Source organism: Aphelocoma coerulescens, chromosome 20 (genome assembly GCF_041296385.1).
Source record: "Aphelocoma coerulescens isolate FSJ_1873_10779 chromosome 20, UR_Acoe_1.0, whole genome shotgun sequence".
NCBI classification, from domain to species: Eukaryota; Metazoa; Chordata; class Aves; order Passeriformes; family Corvidae; genus Aphelocoma; species Aphelocoma coerulescens.
The window spans coordinates 16,070,783-16,096,541 of NC_091033.1; the positions used below are offsets into that span (position 1 = coordinate 16,070,783).

General features: G+C 38.7%; 1 protein-coding gene across 9 annotated transcripts in view; it reads left to right on the forward strand.

Annotated features, from left to right (window-relative positions):
• Positions 1–25,759, forward strand: part of SULF2 (sulfatase 2) — a 122,247-nt gene that overhangs the window by 77,706 nt on the left and 18,782 nt on the right. For all 9 annotated transcript variants that reach the window (XM_069034537.1, XM_069034538.1, XM_069034541.1 and 6 more), the window contains 7 exons: positions 569–720; positions 4,047–4,216; positions 7,040–7,190; positions 9,150–9,325; positions 13,675–13,803; positions 14,763–14,819; positions 15,508–15,637. In XM_069034537.1, coding sequence (XP_068890638.1) covers positions 569–720; positions 4,047–4,216; positions 7,040–7,190; positions 9,150–9,325; positions 13,675–13,803; positions 14,763–14,819; positions 15,508–15,637 — 965 coding nt within the window. The remainder of the gene's footprint in view (positions 1–568; positions 721–4,046; positions 4,217–7,039; positions 7,191–9,149; positions 9,326–13,674; positions 13,804–14,762; positions 14,820–15,507; positions 15,638–25,759) is intronic.

Below are 25,759 nucleotides of genomic sequence, written 5' to 3' on the forward strand. Positions count from 1 at the left end.
AAGATTTTAAAGAGGTAAACAAATCTTTAGGAGTAATTAAGACTCATGCTCAAAATCCAGGTTAATATCTGGAACATTTCCTGTTGAAATAGGTCAGAAAAACAATGTTCTAAATACATTTTTTAAGTACTTTATGCACAGCATTCATGTTTAAATGTAGAGTGTTAATATCTTAAAACGTGAGTTTTAATTTCACACTCTTAGTGGGAAGTGCAATTTCACGGGGCACTAATGGGTGGATGGATGCAGCTCAGCAGCGTGAAGGATATGAAGAGTCTAGGAGGAGGAACGTGTGGTCTGATTCCAAGTACATCAGGCACTGAAAAAGAAAATATAATGGTAATCGTGGTCCAGTTTCTCATATACATAGGTTGTAAATCAAAATATCTACATTATAGAGATACAGATTAAAAAAACAGAGGCAAGCTTAAAACTCAGAACTTATCTTAAATCTACTGTAATGTAGAGGACAAAATTATTTTAAGAAAAAACAGAAAGGAAATAATCTCTTTAACTATGGTGTTTCTGTTATGCCTTCTTACTACACTTCTGTTTTCTCTACCCCTAGCTTTCTTTGGAAAGTACCTTAATGAATACAATGGCTCCTATGTGCCTCCTGGTTGGAAAGAATGGGTTGGATTACTTAAAAATTCTCGATTTTACAACTACACACTCTGTAGAAACGGAGTGAAGGAGAAGCATGGATATGACTACTCCAGGGTAGGTCCTGTTGATTTATTTCTATTTACATTTAGACATGACCATAAGAAAGCTGTACTTAATGGTTTCAGTCTCTTTTTATATTTGAAAGCTGGTACGTGTAACATTATCTACAGCTGGTAACAGTAGTGTTTGGGAATGGTTACCTTCCATTCTGGGAGGGTCATGTTACTGAAAACATTACTACCAGGAGTGGAAACAAGTAAAATATTCTGAGACTGTATTAGATACTACAAGCTGAAGATGTGAAAGTAGACTTAAATGCTGTGTGTTAACTATTTCTGTGCTTTGTATGTAATTATTGTGTCGGCAGAGTTACACAAGCATTAATGAGATAAGAATCCATTTCCCTCCAGCTAGACCAATCCTTTTAGTATAAGCAACTTGTTTCACAGCCACAATATTATGGAGTGTTCACAGAATCTTGGTACAATTTATGATAATTCTGAATGAGTGGAGAATTTAAATATTATGTTTGTATTTCTGTGCATACAGATGCATATGTTTCTTAATATCCTTTCAAGGATGTTATATCCTGACCAAACTTACAAAAATGCTTGATAGTCATTGTCAAACACAGTATTATTTTTTTCCTCATCTAACATGTTACAGCTCAATACCTGCTTGCAGTCCAGGATATGTTTATTTCAGCTAAAAGTGTTCCTTTCCAAAGGAACCAGCTTTAGTGAAGTCCTAAAGTGGGCAGAAGTGACTCAAGTAGGACGGTAACTAAGTCTTTCCATAAACTGCTCTAGTTTTAGTGTATCACTAAGGAAGTTGACTCATTCTGAAGTGATTTGTAATGTATATTTAACAGATGTTTTGTTCGCTTTCTCTTATTGATGGCAAATCCCACCTTCCTATTTGTGTTTCATTAGCATAGTGTTCACAGCCAGTTTTTCCTTTAAAAGGTTGGTGTCTGTGGTTTCCTCTCTGTGATTTCCATTTTCCTTTGCCCTATTTGCCTTTTATAATTGAATGTACTTTGTGCTGAGAGATAAAACTTCACAGTCTTCTAGGGCTGCCTTTTCCATCATCAGCTGCTAAGGGGAAGGTGCAAACTAGTGTACAGAATTATTTGTCTTCTATTTTCCTTCTGATCTATGAAGAATGACAGAGTTAATCTTTACAGCCATGTACTAAAATGTTATGATGGAAATATATCTTCTGTGGAACAGTGTCAGTCAAGTGATTTCATAGGCACTGTTCTCCGTCTCCATTGTACCAAGGAGCCAACAGGGAGCTTTATGTTCCAATACATTCAACTGTTTGTGTATGCCAGACTTGAAAATGTTTAGGTTTTCACTTGTTTTAGTTTTTCTTACTGATTTTGGTAATAAATAAATCAAAAAATAAGGCTGATGAAAAGACAGACTTTTTATAATCTTCATATTCTTGCATAATAAACAGCTACAGTAATAAACAGATGATAGTGTGCAGAGCAACAGCACTGGTTGATGTTAACACCGGAGTTCAAATGAGCGAACAGAAGCCGAATTGGAAAACTGTTTCTCTTTCTTTCCTGCCATTCTTGTTGCTGAAAATGTGATTTTCCAGCAAAGAGCAATATAATCAGATTATTTTTTAGTCCTATCTGTTTAACCAGCTAATGTTAATTATGTGCCAGTGGAAAACTAGGAAAAAAAACCCAACAGTTCATTTTGTCCTCTAAAGTAACTGCTAAGCTTCTCTGAAAATTAAATTCTTTCAGATTTTCTTACAAGATATATTCTACTTTGATTTTTCTTTTTCAGTTTCTGCCAACATCTATTAGATGAATTTTAATTTCGTACAACTACAACCTCTATAATGTGGACCTTTAAAAAAAAACCATAAGAAATCAGTTCAGTGAAATGTTTCTGTTTGGTCTTTCGGCCTGGTAAATGCTGGGTTTGTAGTGATTTTCACTTTGACCTTGTGGAAACCTGTCTCTTTAAAATGAAATTGGAAAACTCTACTCTTCTAATGGCTAAACCAAAGAGGAGTTACAGGCTTAAAGTGATTGACCAGCTTAAAGAAGCAGCACAATGAAGATAAACAGCAGTGCATTTTTGAGAGCACTTCAGTGTTCTCTCTCAGCTATGAATATCGTCTCAGGCATTGAAAGCATGTTCAGAAGTCAGTTTTGCTTTGGTACATTTTCCCTTCCTCTGCCTACTTTTATGAGTGGAAGTCCTTCATTTAATGCCTATTTAGAGTGAAAATACCATCCCAGGAACAGTCATAATCATGGCAGTTTTGTAAGAGTCATGCCTTGTGTTGGGACCAGTGTGTAAAATTATAAATGGAGACTTTGCCAGCCTTGTTCTGGGATAGACAAGAAATAACTTGGGGGAGGTAAATATAGTCTGTGGAAAAGGCTTCCTTTGAATGACAAGCTGACTTTTCAGACCAAGGATGCTGACAGAGGTGAAGAGGAGCAAGTGTCTTAACCATGGGCAGAAAGCTGTACTCAAAAAGAGATGCAATCCAGTCTATACCACACCTTGTACTTGTTGGCTTGACCATATGTTACATCTGATTTTGCGTTCTGCTGTGACATGACAGTTATTTTGGGTTTTTTAAGGTGTAGTTTCGTATCCTACTAATGTTTGGTGGATATTTATACTTGTAGTGTTCCTGTGAAGCACCTGAGGGAGAGCATGACTTGTCATTAAAAATCCTGTCTTCAATCCCTATAGCTCTTGCAGATATCATAAGAATGATAATGACACTTCTTAGAAAGTATAGAGATAGTCCAACTCTTCTACAGGAAGATTTCTAAATTCTCAACAATATGTGCAATAGAGCTACATCTCTATCAGATTGTCACTGTATTTTTGAATGAAGTCTTTCATTCAATTAGCCCACCATCTTCTCGTGTTAGTGACTTCTGGTTCAGAAGAAGGTTAAGAAAAAAGAATATTGAGCCATTTGGTTTTTCAAAGTATTTTTGTGATGTAAGGTTGGACTATACACCTTGAAGATACTGACACTAATAATTTTTTTTCATTCATACCTGGTCATTGTATTTAGCATTGTGTTTTTCATAATGTAGTTATCCACTTTAGGAAGAAAAAGTACTATTTGATCTTCTTTAGTGCCATTCATTTCTGAGAAAAAGCTAGAAGCTGTTGGTTTTTGTTTTTCTAGGCAATGAAGAAAGAATTATTTGATTTTAGTTTTTTGAGATTTTAACATCTGTAACTTACTTCTTCCTCCTACCTTTCTTAGTGAAGTAGTTTTTTTCCTATTTCTTATGGTTCCTCAGACCTCTCCTTCCTATTACCCCCCCGGTTTGAAATTCCTTTTCAAGTGTCTCATTATACTTTTGCTTCTACTTGCAGGATTATCTGACTGATCTGATTACCAATGACAGTATTACCTTCTTTAGAATATCAAAGAAGATGTATCCTCACAGGCCAGTACTGATGGTTATAAGCCATGCTGCTCCTCATGGCCCTGAAGATTCAGCCCCTCAGTACTCACAGCTCTTTCCTAATGCCTCACAACACATGTAAGGAAAAAACAAAACCTTTGATTGATTTTCAGGTTCTGGAGTATGGAAGTTCTGGGTACCTCTGGGTGAACAATGTTTTCTTTATAGTACTCTTGGCATAACTTTGTCACAAATATGTAAGAGGAGTTTTCAGTGGCCTAGGTTTAAGAGTAAATGTAAAAATGCAGAATGTGTACACACAGTGAAGGAATGATACAAATTAGTTCTCTACTTTCCATTTTCCCCCTTGTTCCCAAATTCCAGGGAATCTCAGTGACAGATAAATCTCTCAATGATAAAGGGTTGCAGGCAGTTCTTACTGTTTGATTGTCATGTGGATATTGTAAGGAAGGATCAGAATGCAGGTGGAACACTTACAAATTGCCCTAAAGCAATAAGCAATACCCTGGACAAAGTCTTTGCCTAGTCCCCAAACCAGAAGGCAGTACACTGTGTGGTGTGACTCCACACATTTCCTTGTGGCAGTAGTGGCAAAGACTGTAAGTGGATTCTGTGGAAAAGAAAAGCCAAGTGAAAGTGGGATGGTAGTGCTTGACATTGGTTGATGTACATACTACATCATGTGGCGTTGCTAGTAATAGCTAAAAGCCAGTGGTATGGATTTTAGTCAGGGTGCTGCTTTGCCTTGGAGCTCTGGTATGTACTTCTGTGGCTAATTTATGCTGCTGTTCTCTTGATTCTCTACCATATGCTGGCTGGTATGACCATTCTGCCCTATACTGCAGACTCTCTCCATCTCATTCTGTAGAGCTCCTCTCTGTGAGCATCTGCAGTCTTGTCTTGTTTGAAAATTATTCACAGAGAAAATCCCTGAGCTGCATGGTTTTCCTTTATTGCTGCCTATATTGTGAGCTGTAGAGAATGTGGCAGCTGGGCAGTTTTAGCAGTGATCAGAATTCACTTCAATAGGGGGTACATTTTACCATCCATCTTTTTCAAGGTCAAATTCAGTCTGTCTGGGGCTTCCCTTCTGGATACATTCGAAGAATTTGTTTCAGCTAGCTTCTAGGAATGTTACTTTTTTGTATTTTTCCCATAAGACAGACAAATCTGTTAAGGATTAAAGAGTTACATTTGTAGTAATCAAAGAAAATTGTGGGCTTTAGTTGGACTAAATAGTGGGAGGTTTCAAATCAGCCAGGAAATTACAAAATAAGCTGAAAAGGAGTTAGCAAAGCATTTTTGATTCGTTCTGAGCATCACATAGCAACAGTTTCCGTAACGGTCAGCATTTTCAGAGAAGCAATGTCATTATTTCAACCACAATAACATTCTGAAATTCAAGAGACTATTAACAATACAGAGAGAATAGACACCAGCACTTTCCTCCCTGTATGAAGAAGCCTCCACTTGCCACCTAAAAAAGTTTTTCAGATAGCATCTAACAGAGGCTTTCAGCATAAAACATTTCACTGTCAGATTATTAGTTTAATATTCATATTAAATGTCTTATGACTGTCATGTTCAGAGATACATTAGATACGCAGTATTTTGATGAGAAGTTTCAACTTATGTTATTTTTTAGCTTAATAACTTACCTTGCTGCTGTCTTGCCTACACAAAACCAACAGTAGAAATTTCCCAAATAGGAATTTATCAGGAAATTCTGTTTTGGTAAGAGGAAAGTAAATGAGTATTTGCTATTTTTTCCTGTGTTACTGTTTTCCTGTGTTACTCTCTTGGCTTGCGGATTGGCACAGACCAAGTTTACTGCTTTGAATGAAAAAAGGAAGTCTAACCAAATTACCTAGGAAAAGTAATTTTTAACACTTTAGACTCTGTGCATGATGTGTTTGAGCCATGATGTGAAGAAATTGTAAAAGGTGGTCTTCAACCATAAGTAATAAGGAATAAATATAGTATGTAAGAATAGTATTTCTTGCAAATGTAAGCTGTAATAATAGCTTTTAATGAGTTGGTGATGTGGAGAGTTGACATCATGGTGGTAATATAAATCTTTTATTTAGGTTCAGCTAACCTGAAGTAATATAATTATGCATAGAAAAGTGATTGCTGGGACTCCCAACCATGTGAAACTGTGGACAGTATTTTTCCTCATCACTTTAATGACGTCCCAGGATCATGAGAACTTTGAGGGACAGTGAGATTCCAGGTGGATGTTGAAACCAGTTATTGGGATTTTGCAGGGACTTCAAGTAAAGGAGTTGGTGGCTGGAATGAGTCTTCAAAATACAGCCCTATTTTCCTCATCCCACTTTTCTTCGCAGGTCTTTAAAAGCCGGCTGTGTATCCACTTCTGCTGCTCACATGCAATTGGATACCAGTAGATAGAGTGCCTGTGCTCCTCTGTTGCATAAGTGTGAAAGTATTCAAGTAGCCAGTCATGCTGAATTCCAAAAAGCTGTTAAAGAACATAGTAAAACCTTTACAGCAAGTTGTATAGCTATTTTTAAACAGCTTGCAGAAGACATAGTATTTGGTGCTAATGTGAGTGGAGTGAAAGCAAAGCAATTACATGAGTAGGAGCTCTGTAATACATCCTTCATCCTGATCATACTTGTGGAGTTAAGACTTCTGAGGCTGTCTCTTGGCCTTGAAATGTACACTTGTTAGTCTGAAATCACTCGAAAGATAAGGTATGTTTAATGTTTTCATAGATTTTATTCCCCCCCCCAAGTTGTTTTCATTTTCCCGTGTTTCATAACATGAAACTAGAAGACATTTCGAAAGTAATCTTAATATTTTCTTGTGCACCTCAGATAGTACTCCCTATAGTGTTGATCAAATAGAAATTAATATTCATTACTATCACTTTTTTCTACTTGGCTAAAACATTGTGGTTTTCTCTCATTTCCTTAGTACTCCCAGTTATAACTATGCTCCAAACCCAGACAAGCACTGGATAATGAGGTATACCGGTCCCATGAAACCCATACATATGGAGTTCACTAACATGCTACAGAGAAAGCGCCTTCAAACGCTCATGTCTGTGGATGACTCTATGGAGATGGTGAGATTAACAGTCGCTTTTGTTTTGGTTTGTTTTTTGGCTGAACAGGTGCTTGTTTCTTGAGTTAAGCTCCACATTGTCCTGCATATGAAGATAAGGGAGAAAGAAGGTGGAGAAGGACTGCATCAGTTTTTTAATAGCATCTAATCCTCTCACCTCTGATCATTTTGTCTCTTTATTCAATGTGTAAGGTTCCTCATCTCCTAAAGACAGGTACCCTGAGTTGGGTGGTGTGAACAAGCTGATTTGATGCCACAGAACTACTGCTGATAAAGGGGAGGAGAAAGGGATTGCCTGAAAATTTACGCATCGTAAAGCCTAAAAATGTACCTTTGATAAAGAAAAAGTCATCATATAGCCTGTGGGAAATAACTACCTAAATGTGTGTCTATTTTAATCTTGTAACACTGAGTTTCTAAAAGAAGAAAACAACAGCAGCAAAAAGTGGTGATACAGGAGTCCTAACTGGAATGATCCCAGGGTAAACCCAGCCCAGGAGGTTAAATATGGGAAGTAAATAAATACATAGATTGGTACTTTTAAAATTATCTGCATCATCTAACAATGAGATTTCTTAATACAAACTATGTGTCTCCCACAGAAAGATCTTGATTCACTAAAAGCTGTGCTGAAAAAGAATGGTTATGCAGATTTAAAAGTGTTGCAATTACTGCTTATCTCTTGGCATTCTTAGTCAAAAAAGCTAGAACATAAATTAGAGGATTAGAGGAGTCTAAATTTGACTTAGAGGAGTCCTCTAAGGCAAAAAGGAGATTATCCGGATGGCATTGCATAAGCTTGTTACTAATATAATTACTAATATCTTATAATTACTGATTCAGGCAAATATGACCTCTGCTTCCTGTTAATGAAGCTGTTTAGATGGATCATATACCAGCATTAGGGGAAATTGGTGATTTTACTACACTATTAGGATTTTCTGTTTAGTAAAAGGTTTTCACTCCAGGTGATTTACTGCAGGCAGTCAGTTAGGTTCTTTTTTAGTTCTAATTACCAAGTTAGGCTGATCTTTTTCTACTGATTTATATGTGTTAATAGTCTTTCAAAATTAAAAAGAAAAAACAACAGAAAACCTCACACACTCAAAAAAAAAAAAAAAGCCCAAAACAAACAAACAAACCAAACAAAAAAAAAGCCAAAAAACAAACCAAAACCCCCCCAAAACCAAAACAAAAGCCAAACCCACAAACAAAACAACCTGAAAAAGAACCAAAAATAAACTCCCAAACCAACACAACAGAGTTTTGTCCCGTGCTGATGTGTTTTGCACCTGTGTGAGGCACCACTTTGGTGGTATCCCACCACCTTACCTTTCTCAAGCCAAAATGTCACATGAAAATTAATCCTTGATGCTTAAGTTGGTACATTTTACATAGTTTCTTATGTAAATCTGTAGACGCATCCACATTTAAATCTCCTCGTAATTCTCCATAGTGAGAGTACTATGATGGAGCGATATTTATCTGGAAGATATTTTGCAAATATTCTGCATAATGGAGACTCATTTGTCTGAAGCTGAAGTTGTTGAGTGCTGCCTGAATATGTGTGAGATTCAAAAGGCTGTCATTTTATTAAAACTGCTTGCTGCAAGAAAAAGATAAAAGTCGAAAGAAAATTTTGAAATGACACCTTGTGTTACTGTATTTATTTAGTACTATCTTGACAGCTCTCACGCAAAATACTGAACCCAAACATTTTTGAAATGGCATGCTGTGTTTTACCTTAAAACAGAGTTTTGCCTTGTAATAGCCACAATATTCAGTTAGTAAAATTAAGATGTGATTATGTATTATTCAGAGTGGTTCATTGTGATAACTCAGTGCCATCCTTAGCTGTTGTTATTTGTATGTTGCACATAGGCAGAAAGTGATATCCAGTGTTCCACATGTAGAGCTACTCAGTGGAATTAATTTCATATTTTGTTTTGCTCTTTTTCAGATTTACAATATGTTGGCTGAAACAGGAGAGCTGGAAAATACATATATAATATACATGGCCGACCATGGTTATCATATTGGGCAGTTTGGGCTGGTGAAAGGGAAGTCTATGCCATATGAGTTTGATATCAGAGTTCCATTCTATGTCCGAGGACCAAATGTGGAGGCTGGGTCCTTGTAAGTTCTTTGCTATTGTGTGTGTTGTGACCTGAAAATTTCATGTTCACATCTCCAGTTGTATTGACCTGGCAGCCAAATGGAGGCACAAAGTATTGCCCATCCTGGTTATCTTTGGCAGAAAAATATGTCTACTCAAAAAACAGAGCTGATAGCACAGGCTGGTGTAACAAACTCAAGGCCATTGCCTTTTTGCTTCCATGGATGTGCAGCACAAGCCACTGTACTTTTGTGGATCTAGTTGAAAAATCACTTTGAATGATGTCCAGTCTAGGAAACACTTACTTGCATTCTTTTGAGGAGTGCAAATTATACATGTAACTGTCATATTAAAGTTAAAAAATATACTGTATAATGCCACAGTATATAATTATTGGTGAACATTGAAGTCACTTGTTTCAATTTATAATGATCAGTTCATATATTATCATCCACAAAATATTCTTTCTGGCTTATTCTTTGGGACTATGTGGTTAGGCCTGTTTGTCAGATGCACACAAGCATGCAGAGTATGACTGTTAATTGAAATGGTAGCTTTGATCAGCTAAAAATTAAGCAAATATACTTTCTAAGCAATTATTTTGGATAGCAAATATTTGCACTTAAGTAATGATGTTGGACAGAGTGCCATAAATTGCTGCCTAATATTCGTATCAGTGTGCATGTTTTAGCATAATTAACACACACAGTCTTCCACACACAATTTTTTCTTTACTGCAGAGGAATGCATCTAATGTGTAATATGATAGCAAATAGTTATAAAAATACATCTCATTCCGTATGCTGGTTAAATTCACTGATTCGCGTTATCTGCAGAAGAATGTTAAATATCTGTAGATATTGCACTGTGATTCTAATTTATTTTCAGCAGTTGTGCATGTGAAAAAAATAATATTCTTTAAAGAGCAGGGAGAGATTCCTCAGTTGGGATTAAACATATTACCTCGTCACTGAAAGAGTTTTGTCTGCAGCAGCCCAGAATTTCAAATGAGCTGGAATAGCCTTCTACAAACCTGCTCTCTTTCCCTTTGTCTGCAGTTTTTGGCCTTCCGGGAGAGTCAGTGCTGACATGGCCCAAGTGACTGAGCTAGTGCTTCTGCAACATAGTGCTAGAGACCAGCCACATTGTGTCTATGGTAGTTCAAGGATCGTTACACACAGATATCCACAAAAGTTCTGAAACCTTCCCACTGAATTTTATTTTTCAGACTTCCAAAGATGAAAACATCTTTCTGTTAGAATTGGAATAGTCAACCTGACAGAGTCTTGACAGAACAGAGCTTGTCACAGCAGAGCAAATAGGAAGAACAGGGTAAAACGCCTTGGAGAGGGAATACATCAGATAATAAATTGATCTTCCCTCTCAGCCTGATTTTCTTTAAATGGTAGAACTTCTGTCATCTGTGTTTTGTGTGAACCTTATGTTTTTCCTGCAGAATAATTGTCATGACTCCCTTTGGATACCAGGGAAATTTTAATATCAATCACTGTAGCAAGTCATTACTAACCTCTCATTTCTGTTACTAAATATGCTACATCATAATTATCAGTAATTAAAATCAAATCGCATACATCAATTTAATTCATCGCCTATGCTCTTGTCAGTGCCTGTTTGCTTGCTCACTCAAGGATGTAGTAATTTTAAAATAGTATCTCATTAAATAGTGTGAATTTAGCAGCTTGCTTCTGTCCTGTATTCTGAGCTGGAATTCTGCACTGACATGTATTGCAGTCCATCTGGTCCCATCCTTCCTTTGTGCCTGCTGGTCATAACATGGTGATTCTTTATGCTCAGTGCTGTAGAACACTGTTTGTGTAGCAGTATGCTCATGTTATTATTTTTCCCCACTTTCAAGAAATGGAGGGTCTGTTGTGATTTTTAATCCTTGTTTTCCAAAAGTAAGGAAAAGCAATAGCACACAGCTGATAAACAGTATTTATATATGTAATATTGTGAGTAATTGCACACTCAACTTCAACACTATCATAGACATGGTTGAAATGAGTTTTTAAGATTCGATGTAATGAACAACTAGGGTGCAGGACATGAAGGAATATGAAGTCCATTTGCTGATGATACTAAATTGGGAGGAGCTGTCGACCCTCGCAAAGGCAGAGGCCCTGCAGAGACACACTGACAAATTAGAGAGATGGGCAATCATCAGCTCTCTGAAGTTTAACAAGGACAAGTTTTGGAATCTTCACCTGCAACAGGACAACCCTGGAGATACAGACAGACTCTGGGGAGAGAGAGGCTGGAGACCAGCTTTGGAAAGGGACTGGGGGATCCAGTCAAATATGAGTCAGCACTGCCCTGGAAGGCAGGAGGGCCAACCGTGTCCTGGGGAGCATCAGGCCCAGCATTGCTGGCCAGGCAAGGGAGGGGATTGTCCTGCTCTGCTCTGCGCTGGGGCAGCCTCACCTTGAGTTCTGGGGGCAGTTTGGGGCACTACAATATTAGAAAGACTTGAAGCTATTTAGAGAGCATCCAAAGGAGGCTATGAAGATGGTGATAGGCCTGGAACCTTGTGAGGTGCAGCTGAGGTCGCTTGGCTTTTTCAGCCTGGAGGAGACTGAGGGGAGGGGAGACCCCATAGCAGTATACAACTTCCTCTTAAGGGGAAACAAAGGGATAGGCACCAACACCTTCTCTCTGGTGACTAGTGACAGGACTCAAGGGAACAGCATGAAGTTCTGGCAGGGGAGGTTTAGGTTGGATATTGGGAAAATGCTCTTCTTGCAGAGGATGGTCAGGCACTGGGACAGGCTGCTGGGGGAAGCAGTCGTGGCACTGAACCTGCCGGAGCTGAAGAAGCATTTTGGACAATGCTTTCGGGCTCGTGTTGGGATTCTTGTGGCTGTCCTGTGCAGGGCCACAAGTTGGACTCAGAGATCCTTGTAGGTCCTTTCCAGCTCAGGATACTCTGTGATTCTGTGAGCATAAACAGAAAACACTTCTGCAAAAGCAGACCTACAGTAAAACCAAATCACATGATTAAAAATTTTGGGCATTGTTAGAAGCTTAACAGGACGAGAAGCCCAGGCCCCTGGCGGGGGGAGAGAGAGAAGCAGTCCAACCATTATGATTGATAGAGCAAACTCTGCAAACCTCCGTTTATTAGCAGTCCAAAGGCACTTATATAGTATACCAGCTTGTTAACTCCTAAGTGGCTTAAAGCTTATCAAAACACATTTCTATTTCTACATAATTGGACTTATATTGGCAAGCTTCCATAAAGCAGTCAGTGTCTATCTCCCTCATTCACTCCCGGATAGTACAGCTGGACCATCTCAAGGCTCCCTCTTTGTTCCCAGCCCTGCTTGTTATCTTTCACACAGGGACTTTCCCATGGAAAGTTTTCTCATACACAAGCCTAAAGCTTCCGGGCCTATTGCTTGCACAGTTCTTTTATTGATCCCAATAGTTCTATTTCCCAACAGGGCATTCATTTAGCTACTGAATTCTGGGCTGGATGGATATGAGTTCATCTGTCAGAGCCAGATGCTCTGATATATTAACTCATATTTAGCTGTGACAGTTCAGTGGGTTTGGGGATAGAAGCTAACATACTACTTGGGAGTTAATGCTAGTGTTTTAACCAAATCTGAAGTCAGTTTGAATTCAGATGTACTGTTAACTGTGGTGGCTGAGGAGCATATGCCGTACTCTGCAAAGTACCAGAGGATGGCTGTTCATAAGTTTTTGCAGAATGTGCAAATGTGTGCCCTTTGAAAGATCATTTTAGGTAAAGCTGTTATTTTTTTCTCTTCTTCATAACTGTTTCCTCCATGCTGCTTTTTTTTTATCCCTTTCCTTTTTCTGTCTCACACTGTAAATTAGCAGTCACTTTTAGTTGTCACTAGTGCCTAGCAATACGTTTCTCATATTCTCTTCAGAACATGCCTACTGTGATAGGAACTGAGGTACTCATTTCTATACCAGATTTCAAAACAGGTAAAGCACGTGCTACCTGCCAAATCTACTTTTTAAGAAAGTCATCAACATATTTGGCAGTCATTTTGATTCTGTAAGACACCCAAACAGTTTTTCCAATGCTTTTTAAACTGTCTTTTGCAAAAATTAACTAACTTTGCCTTATGAACTACTTTTCTTTCTCAAAAATGCTCTGTGCTAAAGTTTAAAATATTTGTATTAGTCCCCTTGAGGTTATGCAACTTATCTATGTATTATATGTTAATTTCCATCATGGAAAGGAATCAGATTATGTCCTCTTTTATTTGCAGGTGTCACAAAATAAGACTTTTCAGATCCTTGGACTCTGTGGAAGCTTGAGTTGCTTGGTATTATTGTATAGACTTTAAACTGTGTTCTCCTATGTTTTTTTCAGGAATCCTCACATTGTGTTGAATATTGATCTTGCACCCACAATTCTAGATATTGCTGGATTGGATATTCCATCTGATATGGATGGTAAATCCATTCTAAAGCTGCTGGATTCTGAGAGACCAGTCAATAGGTAAGACATGGAAATGTTGCATGGAAACATGCATGTGTTTTTGCAAGACTGAACAGGTGTTCAGCAACATGCAGAAAATTTAAAGGAAAATATAAGAAAACCACCATCTGTCTGAGTACATCATTCACTGGAAAGTCTGAAGACTATTCGGCATATACAACTCACTTCAGTCATTTATTTTTATTTTGGCACATTCATATTCTAGATGTATGGCATATGTGGCATCTGTATATACTAAATGTAGTCTGTGTAGAAGTAAGAGGGCTACACATGAAAGTCTTCAGCTATGTGAGTTATAGTTTTAAAATGTCTCTGTGGCATCATTTGTAGCAAAGCATTTCATATTGAATAAATAGTAAAATAATTGACGGCGTTGATTGTGTGTCAGACTATAATATAAAGACAGACTCGCAGTAAAAACTGCAATTATTATTTAAGACTATTAAGATTATTTATTCCATCCATACTTTCATTGGAAAAAGACTGAGGAAGAGAATTAGACTGGCTAGAGAATGCTTGCAAGAGAAAATCAGGGAAGGAGAACTATTTGCTTTACAAGTAGTTGGGTGGAGGGAAAGTGGGAAAGGAGCGGCTGCTTTAGAATAGGATCCTTTGTGGGTAGATGCAGGTTAAGAGCCCAAATTTGAGTCAGGAAGTCCTGATTTAATTTGTGATCCTTTGTGAACAAGGACAATTCAGTTAATGCCTCATGCCTTAAACATGCTTATGTTGAGAAGTTGTATTGCATAAACCTGTTGTGGATTTTGTCCCTGTGAGAAAAACATATCCTATTGTTTTCAGTGGAGAGGCATATGTCCCTGCTTCATAGAGCTGAATGTCCTCTTGTGCAGTTATGTGGCACGTTTCTTGTTGGAATTAGGGGTGGGAGAGAAAACTGGGGCATAACTTGGTTACTGGTTTTGTGGGAATTGCTTCTTCCTCTCCTTGTTTCCTCCTAGGTTTCATTTAAAGAAAAAGATGAAGGTGTGGAGAGACTCGTTCCTCGTGGAAAGAGGGTAAGGAAAGTGTTAATCACAAAGCCCAATCTTTTTAAATAGAAGGATATTGAATAGTTAAAGCCAAAGCAGCACTCCACCACAGTCTAAAGCCATTTAGCTGTGCCAGCAGGGACATGGCTGCAGTATGCCTAGTGGCAGTGATGGTGTGATTGGACGGAATGCATGGCCTTTGCCTACAACCTGCATGAACGTGCTGCTGTGGTGGGGGAAGGGGAGTTTACTTAGATTGAGAGATGGGAAGGCATCCCAATTTGCTTTCAGCTGCTGCCCCCCACCCTCCTGCTTGTATCATGGGATTATGAACAACCCTTCCTCTCTGCATCTTCATCTGCTGGCCATTCCCTCTGCACCTCTGCCTTAATACACAAATGGGAGCGTGAGGGGTTTGCAAAGTGCAGCCCTGTAGAATGAGGTGTGGTCTCTCTATATTGACTGTTGTCACTGCCTGTCACTCAGGCATGTAACACACTGTCTTGATTTTATGTGTTTTTGTATGCTCCCTGAGAGCATGATATGAGTAACTTGTGTGTTATTGGACAGGCTAAATGCTAGTTTCTACTGGACTGCTAAGTTTTGGCTACTAGAGATGGTATGGACTTGGAAAATAACTACTCCTCTGAGTCTTTTCAGCAAACTGTATTTTTATCTTGGAGTTAATGTAAAAATATTTTTTTTTCTTTTCCAGTAAACTGCTGCATAAAAGGGAGAATGAGAAGGTAGATGCCCAAGAAGAAAACTTTCTACCCAAATACCAGCGCGTGAAAGATCTCTGTCAGCGAGCTGAGTATCAAACAGCTTGTGAACAGCTTGGCCAGGTAGGGCATTGTTACCACTGACTGCAAGGAAGCAGTTATAATTGGGCTAAGCTCAACACCTTCACTGTGTCAATGTCCTTCACCTCATCATCAATGCCAGCATATAAATCAAATGGCTCATTCTGTGGCCTTTGCTCAAAGCTTTGTTACAGCATTTACGAGATTGACTGCCAGTCAGGAAATTGCTGATTCAAGTGTTCTGCATTGATTCCTGACTACTGTTAAGAAAACCACCTAGGCTGTTTTAATGTTTTATTCCCCAAAGAGAATGTGATTTGGGATTCATTAGCGATGAGAAGCTACAATGTACCTAACAGACTGGCCTTCTTCAAATACATACAGCTTGCTTTGCTTTGAATTCTCTTTTTAATTCATTTTGTTGTTGTTATTTAGAATTACGTATAGTAATGGGAAACTAACATTCTGTTAACTCAATATATATACCTCCTCTTAACAAAAACACACTTGGAAAACACACGTGCAATTATGACTGGAGGCAGTCTGTGTGTATATGGGCATAAAGCTAATTGATTTTGTGTCATTTCCCTTGTTGCTTAACTGTTCTGGGCAGATATGACAATTTAGATACAAGTTACATAGAAGAAATTAATGGGAAAAAAAAAATAGGGTAGTATCAATACATGATCTTGACACACACAGGAGAGGATCTTGCAAATTTACCAGAGCAGTGCAAAGGCATAGCATAGCTATCTCCAGAGAATTCACCACTCTTGGCAAAATTGACTCTGTGTTACTGCTCTCTCATCCAGGTATGGGTCAGAGAACTCCTTTCCAAGGACTGTAACACATTCTGTGGACAAAGGGGTGAGGGTAACTGGGTCCACATGCTAATGTGTTTGTTATTACACTGGCATTACCTCATATCCCGGCAGCCCAGAGGGCTGTCAAGGGGAGTTAGTCTGTGGAATAGAGCTGTTCTTGCAGACAGGATATGACTTACTAAGGCTATAGTCAGTAAGGGGTTACTTAGGCTGCAGTAGTTCATTTTTTACTGTCAAAGGCCAGACTCCATACTTCTGGCTCTACTGATCAGGTAGTTCAGTGCACCTGTGAAATAAATCCATTGTTCCTTAGGTGTTTGGATCCAGTTTATAGGTATAAGAATTTTCCAGATGTTCTTTTCTTCCTGTGGCTTCTATGTCAGACTTAGTATACAGAGTGATTTTAACGTCCTGTTCTTCATAAAAATACTAAACTTAAAGGAAAACTATATGCAGTAGCTTATTGTCACCAGAAGTCTTGAGCTGAAATTTTAGCTGAATGGGAGAAATCTGTTGTTTTATGAATTTGCAATGTTATTTGAAGAACTGGAGGAAAAGTTATTGTTTCTATTACAACATCATCCAGTAAGTAGTATGGGGAAATACAGCTTTTCTTTTCCATCACTATTTTCTCTTCAAGAGATGTTTCAACTTTCTGTCTTTGTCCGCCTACTTATTTTGAACATTACTGTAAGAACAGAGGGAAGAGAGACTTTCCAAGTCCATGTTGTCACTGAGTCTTTGTCTTTGCATAAGGTAACCTAGCTACATTCAGGTTTTCTTACTCTAACTACCACGTTTCAATTGTGGAAGAAAGGGGGAAGGTCGTGTAATGTCTACCCACATTCACAGGCTTATGTTTTCTTCCATGGATGATAAAATATCTTTGACCTCTTTAAGAAGCGGGTATGAAATGTCAACTCCATAGTCAAAATTGCCAATAAATTCTGAAGTATAGATGTGCTAATAAGAGATGCTTGTGCTGCATCCTTATTGTCAGGAGACAGAGAGGAGAATTGTTTTGAGCAGTTTGGTCAGGCATAATTGGAAGTGATAGGATGAAATTGAGCAAAAAAAGGAATTTACACTGGACATCAGGAAAAATTGCCAAACAGTCAAGTCAATTAAAGTCTGTGAAGGGCTCTCAAAGGAGTCTCAATCCATCTAACCTCTACTCTAGAAAATATGTCTTAGTAGTCTGTCTAGACAATAGGACTAGTGGGAGATAAACTTGCTTATTTGAGGATAAATTGTGTCTAAATATGGGTGCACCCAAAAAGCTCTTCAGAGTGAAGCAAGACTAACTTCTCAAATGACAAATGGGTGTTGTCTGTTTGCTGGTGCTGTTCACAGCTCTACATAGTAAGTAGAATGAGCCCAAATTAATAACACACCCCTGCCTTGGGGAGTTGATGTTATGCAGATGCAATGGTTATTTAGCAGATGTCTTCTGATGCTGCAGGACACTCTATTTAACAGTACCTGGAGTATTCAATACAAAAAGTGCATTTTCATATCCTGATGCAAAGATAGAGACACATCCAGGTCAGAATTAGTTGAAAGCTTGCTGAAGTCATTGGGATCTTTCTTTTGACTTAAACAAGTTTTGGGGACCCACTATTCCATGCACAGAGAAATCTGAGCAGTCCCAGGGAATCTGAAGTGTGAGCAGGAGACAGGAAGCACAAATGGAGGAGAAAGACTCAGAAGGGAGTGAAGGACAAGAGACAAGGACAGAACTTAAAGAAGAGGTAAAGAAAGGAGAAGTAAATAAAGCTTTGAATGTATGATGGAGAATTTGAAATTCTGCTTTGTGAGCGTGCAAGTTTGTGAATACAGGTCTATTGCCACAAAATGATCTTTGAAAATCTCTGTCACCCTCCTTAATCTATAATTGTTTTGATAAGAGAGTACCAAGATCATGGAGATGAGGCTATTCATGGTGTCTAAAACCTTGTTTCACAGTCCATCATGTGGAATTTTTTTGGCACCACTGATATATGTAAATTCTTCTGAGAGCAATGGGAATCTGTGTGTTGCCATGTTTTCTTTTTCAGTTATTAGGGTTTGGTCTGTGTTAGTTATTTGCGTCCAACAAAGGGTGACTGTAGAATCAGATAAAAGAGCAGTTCAGCATTTATATTCAAGGATTTAAAAGAGATGAGCTCTTCGCACATGAAATATAAAAACATTTATCCTACTACCTAATGGCTTCCACACACATTTTTTCTTTTCAGTATAATTTGGCCTTTCATTCAAAACTGCCTGGTGAGTGGAAGCTGACCCACTTTTATCTGGTAGCCTGCATTAATGTGCTTTTGTGGAAGCCAATTATGATACTAGCATTGCTCTGTAGAGTATTCCTAGCAACCCCACAGTATCATAACATCAGCTGCACAAAATCTCCGTCTAAGTAAGTTGCCAATTTTGCGCACATTTGATAAACATGTAATACCTGCAGCAGTGCTGATTGCTAGAGGGAATCTATGCTGTACATGTGAAAACTCCCCAGATTAAAAGATAGTAATTTTTTTCTTTAGCAGGACGTAATTTTTTCTTTAGAAGCATAATACAATAATACTGCTAACTCATGAAGAGAAATAGTTGCCTGATTTCACATTATTTCCTTTTCAAATACATTTTATTTTCAGAGCTTTATTTACATGCAAATCTGATACAGTAGAAATTGCCTTTAAATAGCATTCAAAGTATCATTTTATATGGCAGTTTTCACAGGAGAACATTCAAAATGCAAATGTTAGCACATTGTTTCTTTCAGGTGTTCTACAAATGAAAGGTTTGACATAGTCTTCCCTCCAATTGCTTTGTATTGCTCAATATCCCTTTGATCATGAAGGGATATTCTCTTTTGTAACTGGCCTGAAGATACCATAAGTAAAAGCATGTTGCTTACTTGCTTGGTGCCCCCAGTTCCCTCACATAACATGGCATACCAGTGATGAAAACTATTCTGATCAGTGTGTGCCTTCCTTAGCAGTTCATAAATGGCACCTCTACATCATATTGCTGATTTCACCACAATCGTTATTAGCCGTTGTTTAGTGCCAAGGGAGGAGCAATAGAAAAAAATTGCTTATATTTTCTCCTTTGTCTGAGGCCACTGTAGCTTGAGGTTGTATCAACCGGACCTAGGAAACTGTCATGTTTTGGAAGGAATTTTTTTTTAGTTGGCAAGAAAGCTTTGGATCTGTCTATCTTTTGTGGTTTATTGGTACTTTTGTAGCTGGCAGAGATATACTGAGGTTATGAAAGGATTTAAGTTCTGTTGATAAGTGACGTATATTAAGCCAGCTAGAGTCCAGATAACTTCAATAGCCCTTTTGCCAGATCTTTGGAGTTCCTGAATTTCAGAACAAGTTGCACATGATCAGCTTTCAGGATTGAATTCATAATCTGTAATTGCAGCAAGAAATGACTTGCTGATAACTTCATACATTAAAAATTTTATCAGCCCTGGAACTGATAAAATTAGGAGGCAACAAACCATGAAAATTAAAATCATGATGGTTTATTAAGGCTGAATAAATCTGAGGATTTAAAGGATAAATCAGATGGAATCTGAGGATTGTATTCCTTATGAGGAACTCTAATTAACAAAACTTTTCCTTCTTAAGCTAGAAATAGCCTATAATAATTTTCAGAGGCTGTTTTACTTATGGGATTTTTTTGCTTGTTGCTTCACAAACTCAAGAAATTTGCATTTCTGGATAAGAGATATTTTAACTCACTGTCATTACAGTATTGGCTGTTGTAAGTAGCTTGCTAAAATCAATACCAACATTTAATAATACCACAGCTTTTAAAAATATCCTGATATGAGTAGTGGTGTACTTTACTTTAGCTAAAAGACTACTGGAGGTCAGGAAACTGGCTTCAGTCTAAGTGCTGTTACAGGCTCAGTGTGGCACCTCAGACAAATCAATTCCCCTTTTGGTGCTGCTGGTTTTTTCCTTCACAACTAATGTAATTTCTGCTAAGACTGCGCTCAGTCCTTAGCTTGTGCGATGCCTAGCGCAGCAGCTGGGACCATTTGATACCATGATCCAATTATTATATTAATAATAAATGAATTATATAATTGTAATCTTAAAATTAGCTGAATACCTGATTCTTCATTTTTGTGCTAGTTGTGATGGTCCCACCTGTCTCATGTCAGCTACAGTTTGTGGTATTAAAGAGCCCTCAAAATATTCTGCCATCTATCTTACCATTTCAAGATTTGAGTGGTATGTAGTGTGTGACAACTGAAATTGAGCTGAGAGTTCAGAGGTCTGAATCTCCAAAAATCATGAGTCAGTGTAATGAAATTATGTTGCCCTGGAATGAAAACCAGGCAGTATTCTTCATTTATATACTGATAACATGAAGTAGAGGAAACCAGACTTTATCTTTTGCCAGTAGATGAGTGGGAAGAAGGTACCAGGAGAAGGGGTGAACCCAACAAAAATGTTAAAATGTTAAGGAAGTGAAACCTGATGGGAAGAACTAAGGAACTGAGCATAATCAGTTAAAAAAATAGCTGAGAAGAGAGAGGTCTGACTGCCTGAATCTGAGAGATGTTGTGAAGAAGACATGAATTGATTATTTTAAGTCATCTAGAACAGAGAAGTAGTAATGTGTATGAGACAAACAATGGCAAATTCAAGTTGTCTGTTCCCTGAACCTCGTACCATCTGAGCAGTAGGATAAGCTGCCAGCAAAAACAGAAGAACAATCTCTTGTAGAGTAGGGTCCTGTGTGTGTCTCTCTGGATTTTGTTGGTTTGTCCTCATTAGCCCAATGGAAAATAACACAAGGAGCAAACCACAGCAGAGAAGAGCTAACTAAACTGTAACTGTACTGTTTCATAAAAGGAAAAAAAAAGTATCCTGACTACTCATGAATCAATTAGACTGGAAGTTAGAATATTTCTAGCTATTAAAGCAGTTTGTTTATAGCTCACCATCTAATGTGGCAGCAACATTGGGTTCAGAAAGCATCTGCATAAATTAAAGAGAACATATATTACTGATGTGTTTTTCTCAGATTGTTGGCAAAGACAGAAGACTTTATTATCCTGTAGAAACTTGGATTCCTAGAGCCGTTAGGGAGCCTTGCTGGCAGGTCAGGGATCAAACTGTTTCACTTTTTACTTTTCTGTAAAAAGGATGGAATCTCTTTGGCTTAATAAAAAAACCCAAACAAACAGTTGCTGAGACACAGAATGATGAATTAGGGCCGAGCTCTGAAAGACATGTGTTTCAATGGAATATTTTCTTAGCAAGGCTTATATGATTGGCTGTTTTCCCCCAAAGAAAGCAGTGTCAGTTGAGAGACACTCACTGAGGGAAATGAGTGAACTGTAGGAAAAAATCCTACAGGGAAATTCATGGCTATTTATTTCTGATTGGGGCCTTAAATAATGACTTTGAATTAACATCTGTGATTGCTGTAATGGTAAGAAGACATTGATGCACAACAGTGCAAAACCCACTTCATGGTGATAAGGGCTGTGAAGGAAATAATAGGTTTTTAACACAGAAAAATGCAATATGTCTTTCTGGTACTGGGTCACTTGCATGTTCAAGGTAAAGAGTGTTACTGGAAGGGAACAAGGTGTCTGTTCAGTCTACAATTGCTGCCATTAAGATTCATGTTTCATAGATCTTGAAGTCCTAATTTAGTCTTGGATACATATAGCAGATAGTTTGGGCTCGAGAGAACATGTTAACAAACTGTGGTTTGGTTTTTTTTCTTCATTTGCAGTGTACATTTGAACAAGATTTCTGTTCAGTGCCACTAACTTGCCTATTAAACTAATAAAGCCTAGACTTTTTTGCTTTGCAAGCAAATAGCTGGGTAGCATGAGTTGTGCAATGGGAAGTGGGATAGGGGATGAAGTAGAAGCATCAGAACAAGCTTAGCACAACTGGTGACAGAAAGCATGAGCACAGCAGCTAACTTGGCCTGAGGGTGGTGGGAAATCTCCAGCTGGAACAGCTTTAATGTTAAAAGGAGGTGTCTGGAAAGTTTTTGCACAATGTGAGCTTGATGGACTTCAGGCTATATTGCAAAAGCCATTTATGTGGTGGCTTGGGTAGCTGTTCTGCCAGGCTTTGCAGGAGGAAAGAAAGGTTCTTCCTTGGGAATTTTGATATGAGCTGGGATGAAGATTGTGGAGCAGTCTGGGTTTTCCACTGAGTTTTGGTTGCTGTTAAACTCCCCCCTCTTTCAGGACTTTCTGCTTTTGAGGTGTAACAAGCTATAGGTCTTGATTTAGGAATGTATCATTTGCCCTAATGAAGAAAATATCTGAAAATTTTGGTGAACTAAGGGCTTTTAGTTTTCTTGACAGTTGAGTTAATCCACTGTTTAATTATGTTTGCTGCTGGATGGTTATCGCGTCTACCTATGAGTCAAAGTATCTCTGGGACACTCTGAAGTTCTTCATATAGAGATTTATTTATTTAAGTGATTATCTCTTAAAAAATATTTTAGTTGCTTCCAGGGTTTTCCACAGGTATATGCATGATCATAGAATTGCATAATGGGGAAGATTGGAAAGGACCACATGGGTCATCTCTTCCAACCTCCCTGCTTAGGCAGGGTCATCTTAGAGCACATGGCACAGGACTGTGTCCAGATGTTTCTGGAATATCTCCAGGGATATTCTCTACACCCTCTCTGGCCAGCATGTTCCAGTGTTCAGTCATCTGCATTGTAAAGAAGTTCGTCCTCATATTCAAGTGGAACTTCCTGTGCATCAGTTTCTACCCACTGCCTCTCGTCCTACTGGCAGCACTGACCAGAGCCTGGTCCATCCTCCCTGCATACACAGACAGACATGGGTGAGGTCCCCTCTTCTCCAGCCTGAACGGGCCCAGCTCCCTCAGCCTTTCCTTGGCAGGGAGGTGCTCCAGTCCCTTCATCTCCACAGCCTCTGCTGGACCCACTTCAGGAGCTTCATATTTCTCTTGCTCTGAGTAGCCCAGAACTGGGCACAGCACTCCAGATGTTCCTCACTAGGGCTGAGTAGAGGGGCAGGATCAGCTCCCTGACCTGCTGACAATGCAGTCCAGGACACTTGGCACTCTTGGCCCCCAAGACATACTGCTGACTCATGGACAACTTATTGTCCACCAGGACCCCCTGGTCCTTCTCCACAGAGCAGATGGTATGCTGTACACTAGAAAGCAATTTAAAATGCCAGAATTAACAGTGTTTAAAGCTTCTTAACTGTTAAGCAGAGGTTTTCATTTTTCTTGCAATTCCTGCCCTTTTCCCCTAAGTTTGAAGGCATCCTGTGGAAATGACTGCAGCTGATAGAGCCATGATATCAACCTAGAGAATTTGCATTTGGACCTTCAAGCAGACCAAGAGTAAGCTGTTGAATCCCAGACATATTCACCCACATGCCCATATCTGTTTTGTGGAAAAAAAAGAAGAAACTTGAGACTTTCCTTCCCCCTGCTCCCTGCCTCCCCCATGTGTTCAATGTTTGCTTCTAATGTAATTTATGTAGCTCTGCACTGCAGTCACTCAGCAGTGGGGCCTGTTAATTCATACAATGTGCCCTTCGGCAAAGTCTTTGAGATGTTTTCACTGTAGCATACAGCTGCACCAAAAATTAAAGGATTTTTTCCAGTTCACCTGGAGGGGAAAAATGAGCATCACTCTCTTGACAAGAGATGAAAGAGAGAAAAAATATTTTTGGCCACACATCAGAGTACTTGCAGTAATTCTCATCATAGCATTGAACTGGCCCTCTGTTGAAACTTCATTTTTCATGTATTAAAGTGTACCTAGAGCATAGAGCTCTACTGAGCAGAAAATGCAGTTTGTTTATATATTTTCAAAAATAATGTTCAGAGGAAATGGGAAACAGCAAAAAACATTTTTACATCTCTTTTAATTGTGAAAGAAAGCATTGGTTATTCTAGTAAAATAACTTTTAGTTCAAACTTCAGTCTGTACAGCAATCAGTGTTAGGCATTTAGAAAAGTAAGAGAGCAATTTATTCTTCAGATGTTAATTCTTTACCACATCTAGATAAATGAGTACTGCTTTGCAGATGAAGATAGTCATGCAAAGGTCTTATTGTCATATCTCTCCTTGATTTTCTATGATTTGTTGTGCTGAAAGTTAAGCTGGGTTTATCTGCATCAGAGCAAGGCTTGGGCTGTACAGGAGATTGAACATAGATACCGCTCAGGAGACTTGGCATCCAGGTGTCCGAAGAAATCAGTGGGCACACCATAAAACTGATTATTTTACATGAGAGGTTGTGCCACAGAGATACGTAAATGTACTGTAGCTGACCAATTCACTTTTGACTCCTTTTAAAGTATGACAATAAAAGCACAGTGATCTTGTTTTCTTACTTTTCTGTCCTGCAAACAATGGAGTTCAATGGATTTCAATGGAAAATGTAGGCTTTTTTGTCCCAGCCTTTGCACACCTTGCTGTGGAAACTGAAGTGGCTGAGTCTCCCTCGTAGAGCTGCAGGCTGCTGTAAAATATCATCTTGGAAGATGCTGCTGTTTTTACTTATGTCCTTTTATTTGGAAAATTCTCAATATTCCAGTGATTCCTGGAGGCACAAGCTCATAGGATTTTGTAATAAAGAAGAGGAACTCTTCTCAAGACTCAACAAGAAGCTGAGTGTTTCTGAGAAACTTTAAATAAAGCAGTAGCAACTGCTACTCTAAGGGGTTTTTTATGTGTCTTAAAGTCTCTGTAGCTAGTAAAGTGTTGATAAATTAAGGAGTAGGTGAAATAATTTTGTGAGGTACCTGGGAAGTGGGTGGAACTTCTGTGCCAGTTTGAAGGCAGCTAAACTCCCTTGCCCTTGGTACAGCTCTGACAGCAGCACAAAGGGCACTGTGAGTGAGTTACTTCAGGTTTTGAGTAACAGAGTGAATTGGTGATCAGGGACAGTATTTTCTCTAGTTTGAGTGCAAGAGAGAGGGGTTTCTCACTTCAGAGACATCCAGTGCAGCTCACCATTACAAGTCAAAGCCCAAGGGTGTTGAATGGAAAAAGCTATTATGAGAACCACTCAAGATGGAGATAAATTCGTGCAGCTAAGGAATTCCACAGCTGATCTGACCCTTTTAAAGGTCATTGAAGAGGAACAGGTGCTTTTGCAGAGCAATCCTGGAAAACACTTCATCCCCAGAGGTGTTCAAGGACAGGTTGGATGGCGCTCTGAACAACCTGATCTAGTGAAAGGTGTCCCTGCGTATGGCAGGGTGGTTGGAACGACATGATCTTTAAGGTCCCTTCCAACCCAAACCAATATATGATTCTATCTGGAGAGCTTCCATAAAACTGGAAGGTT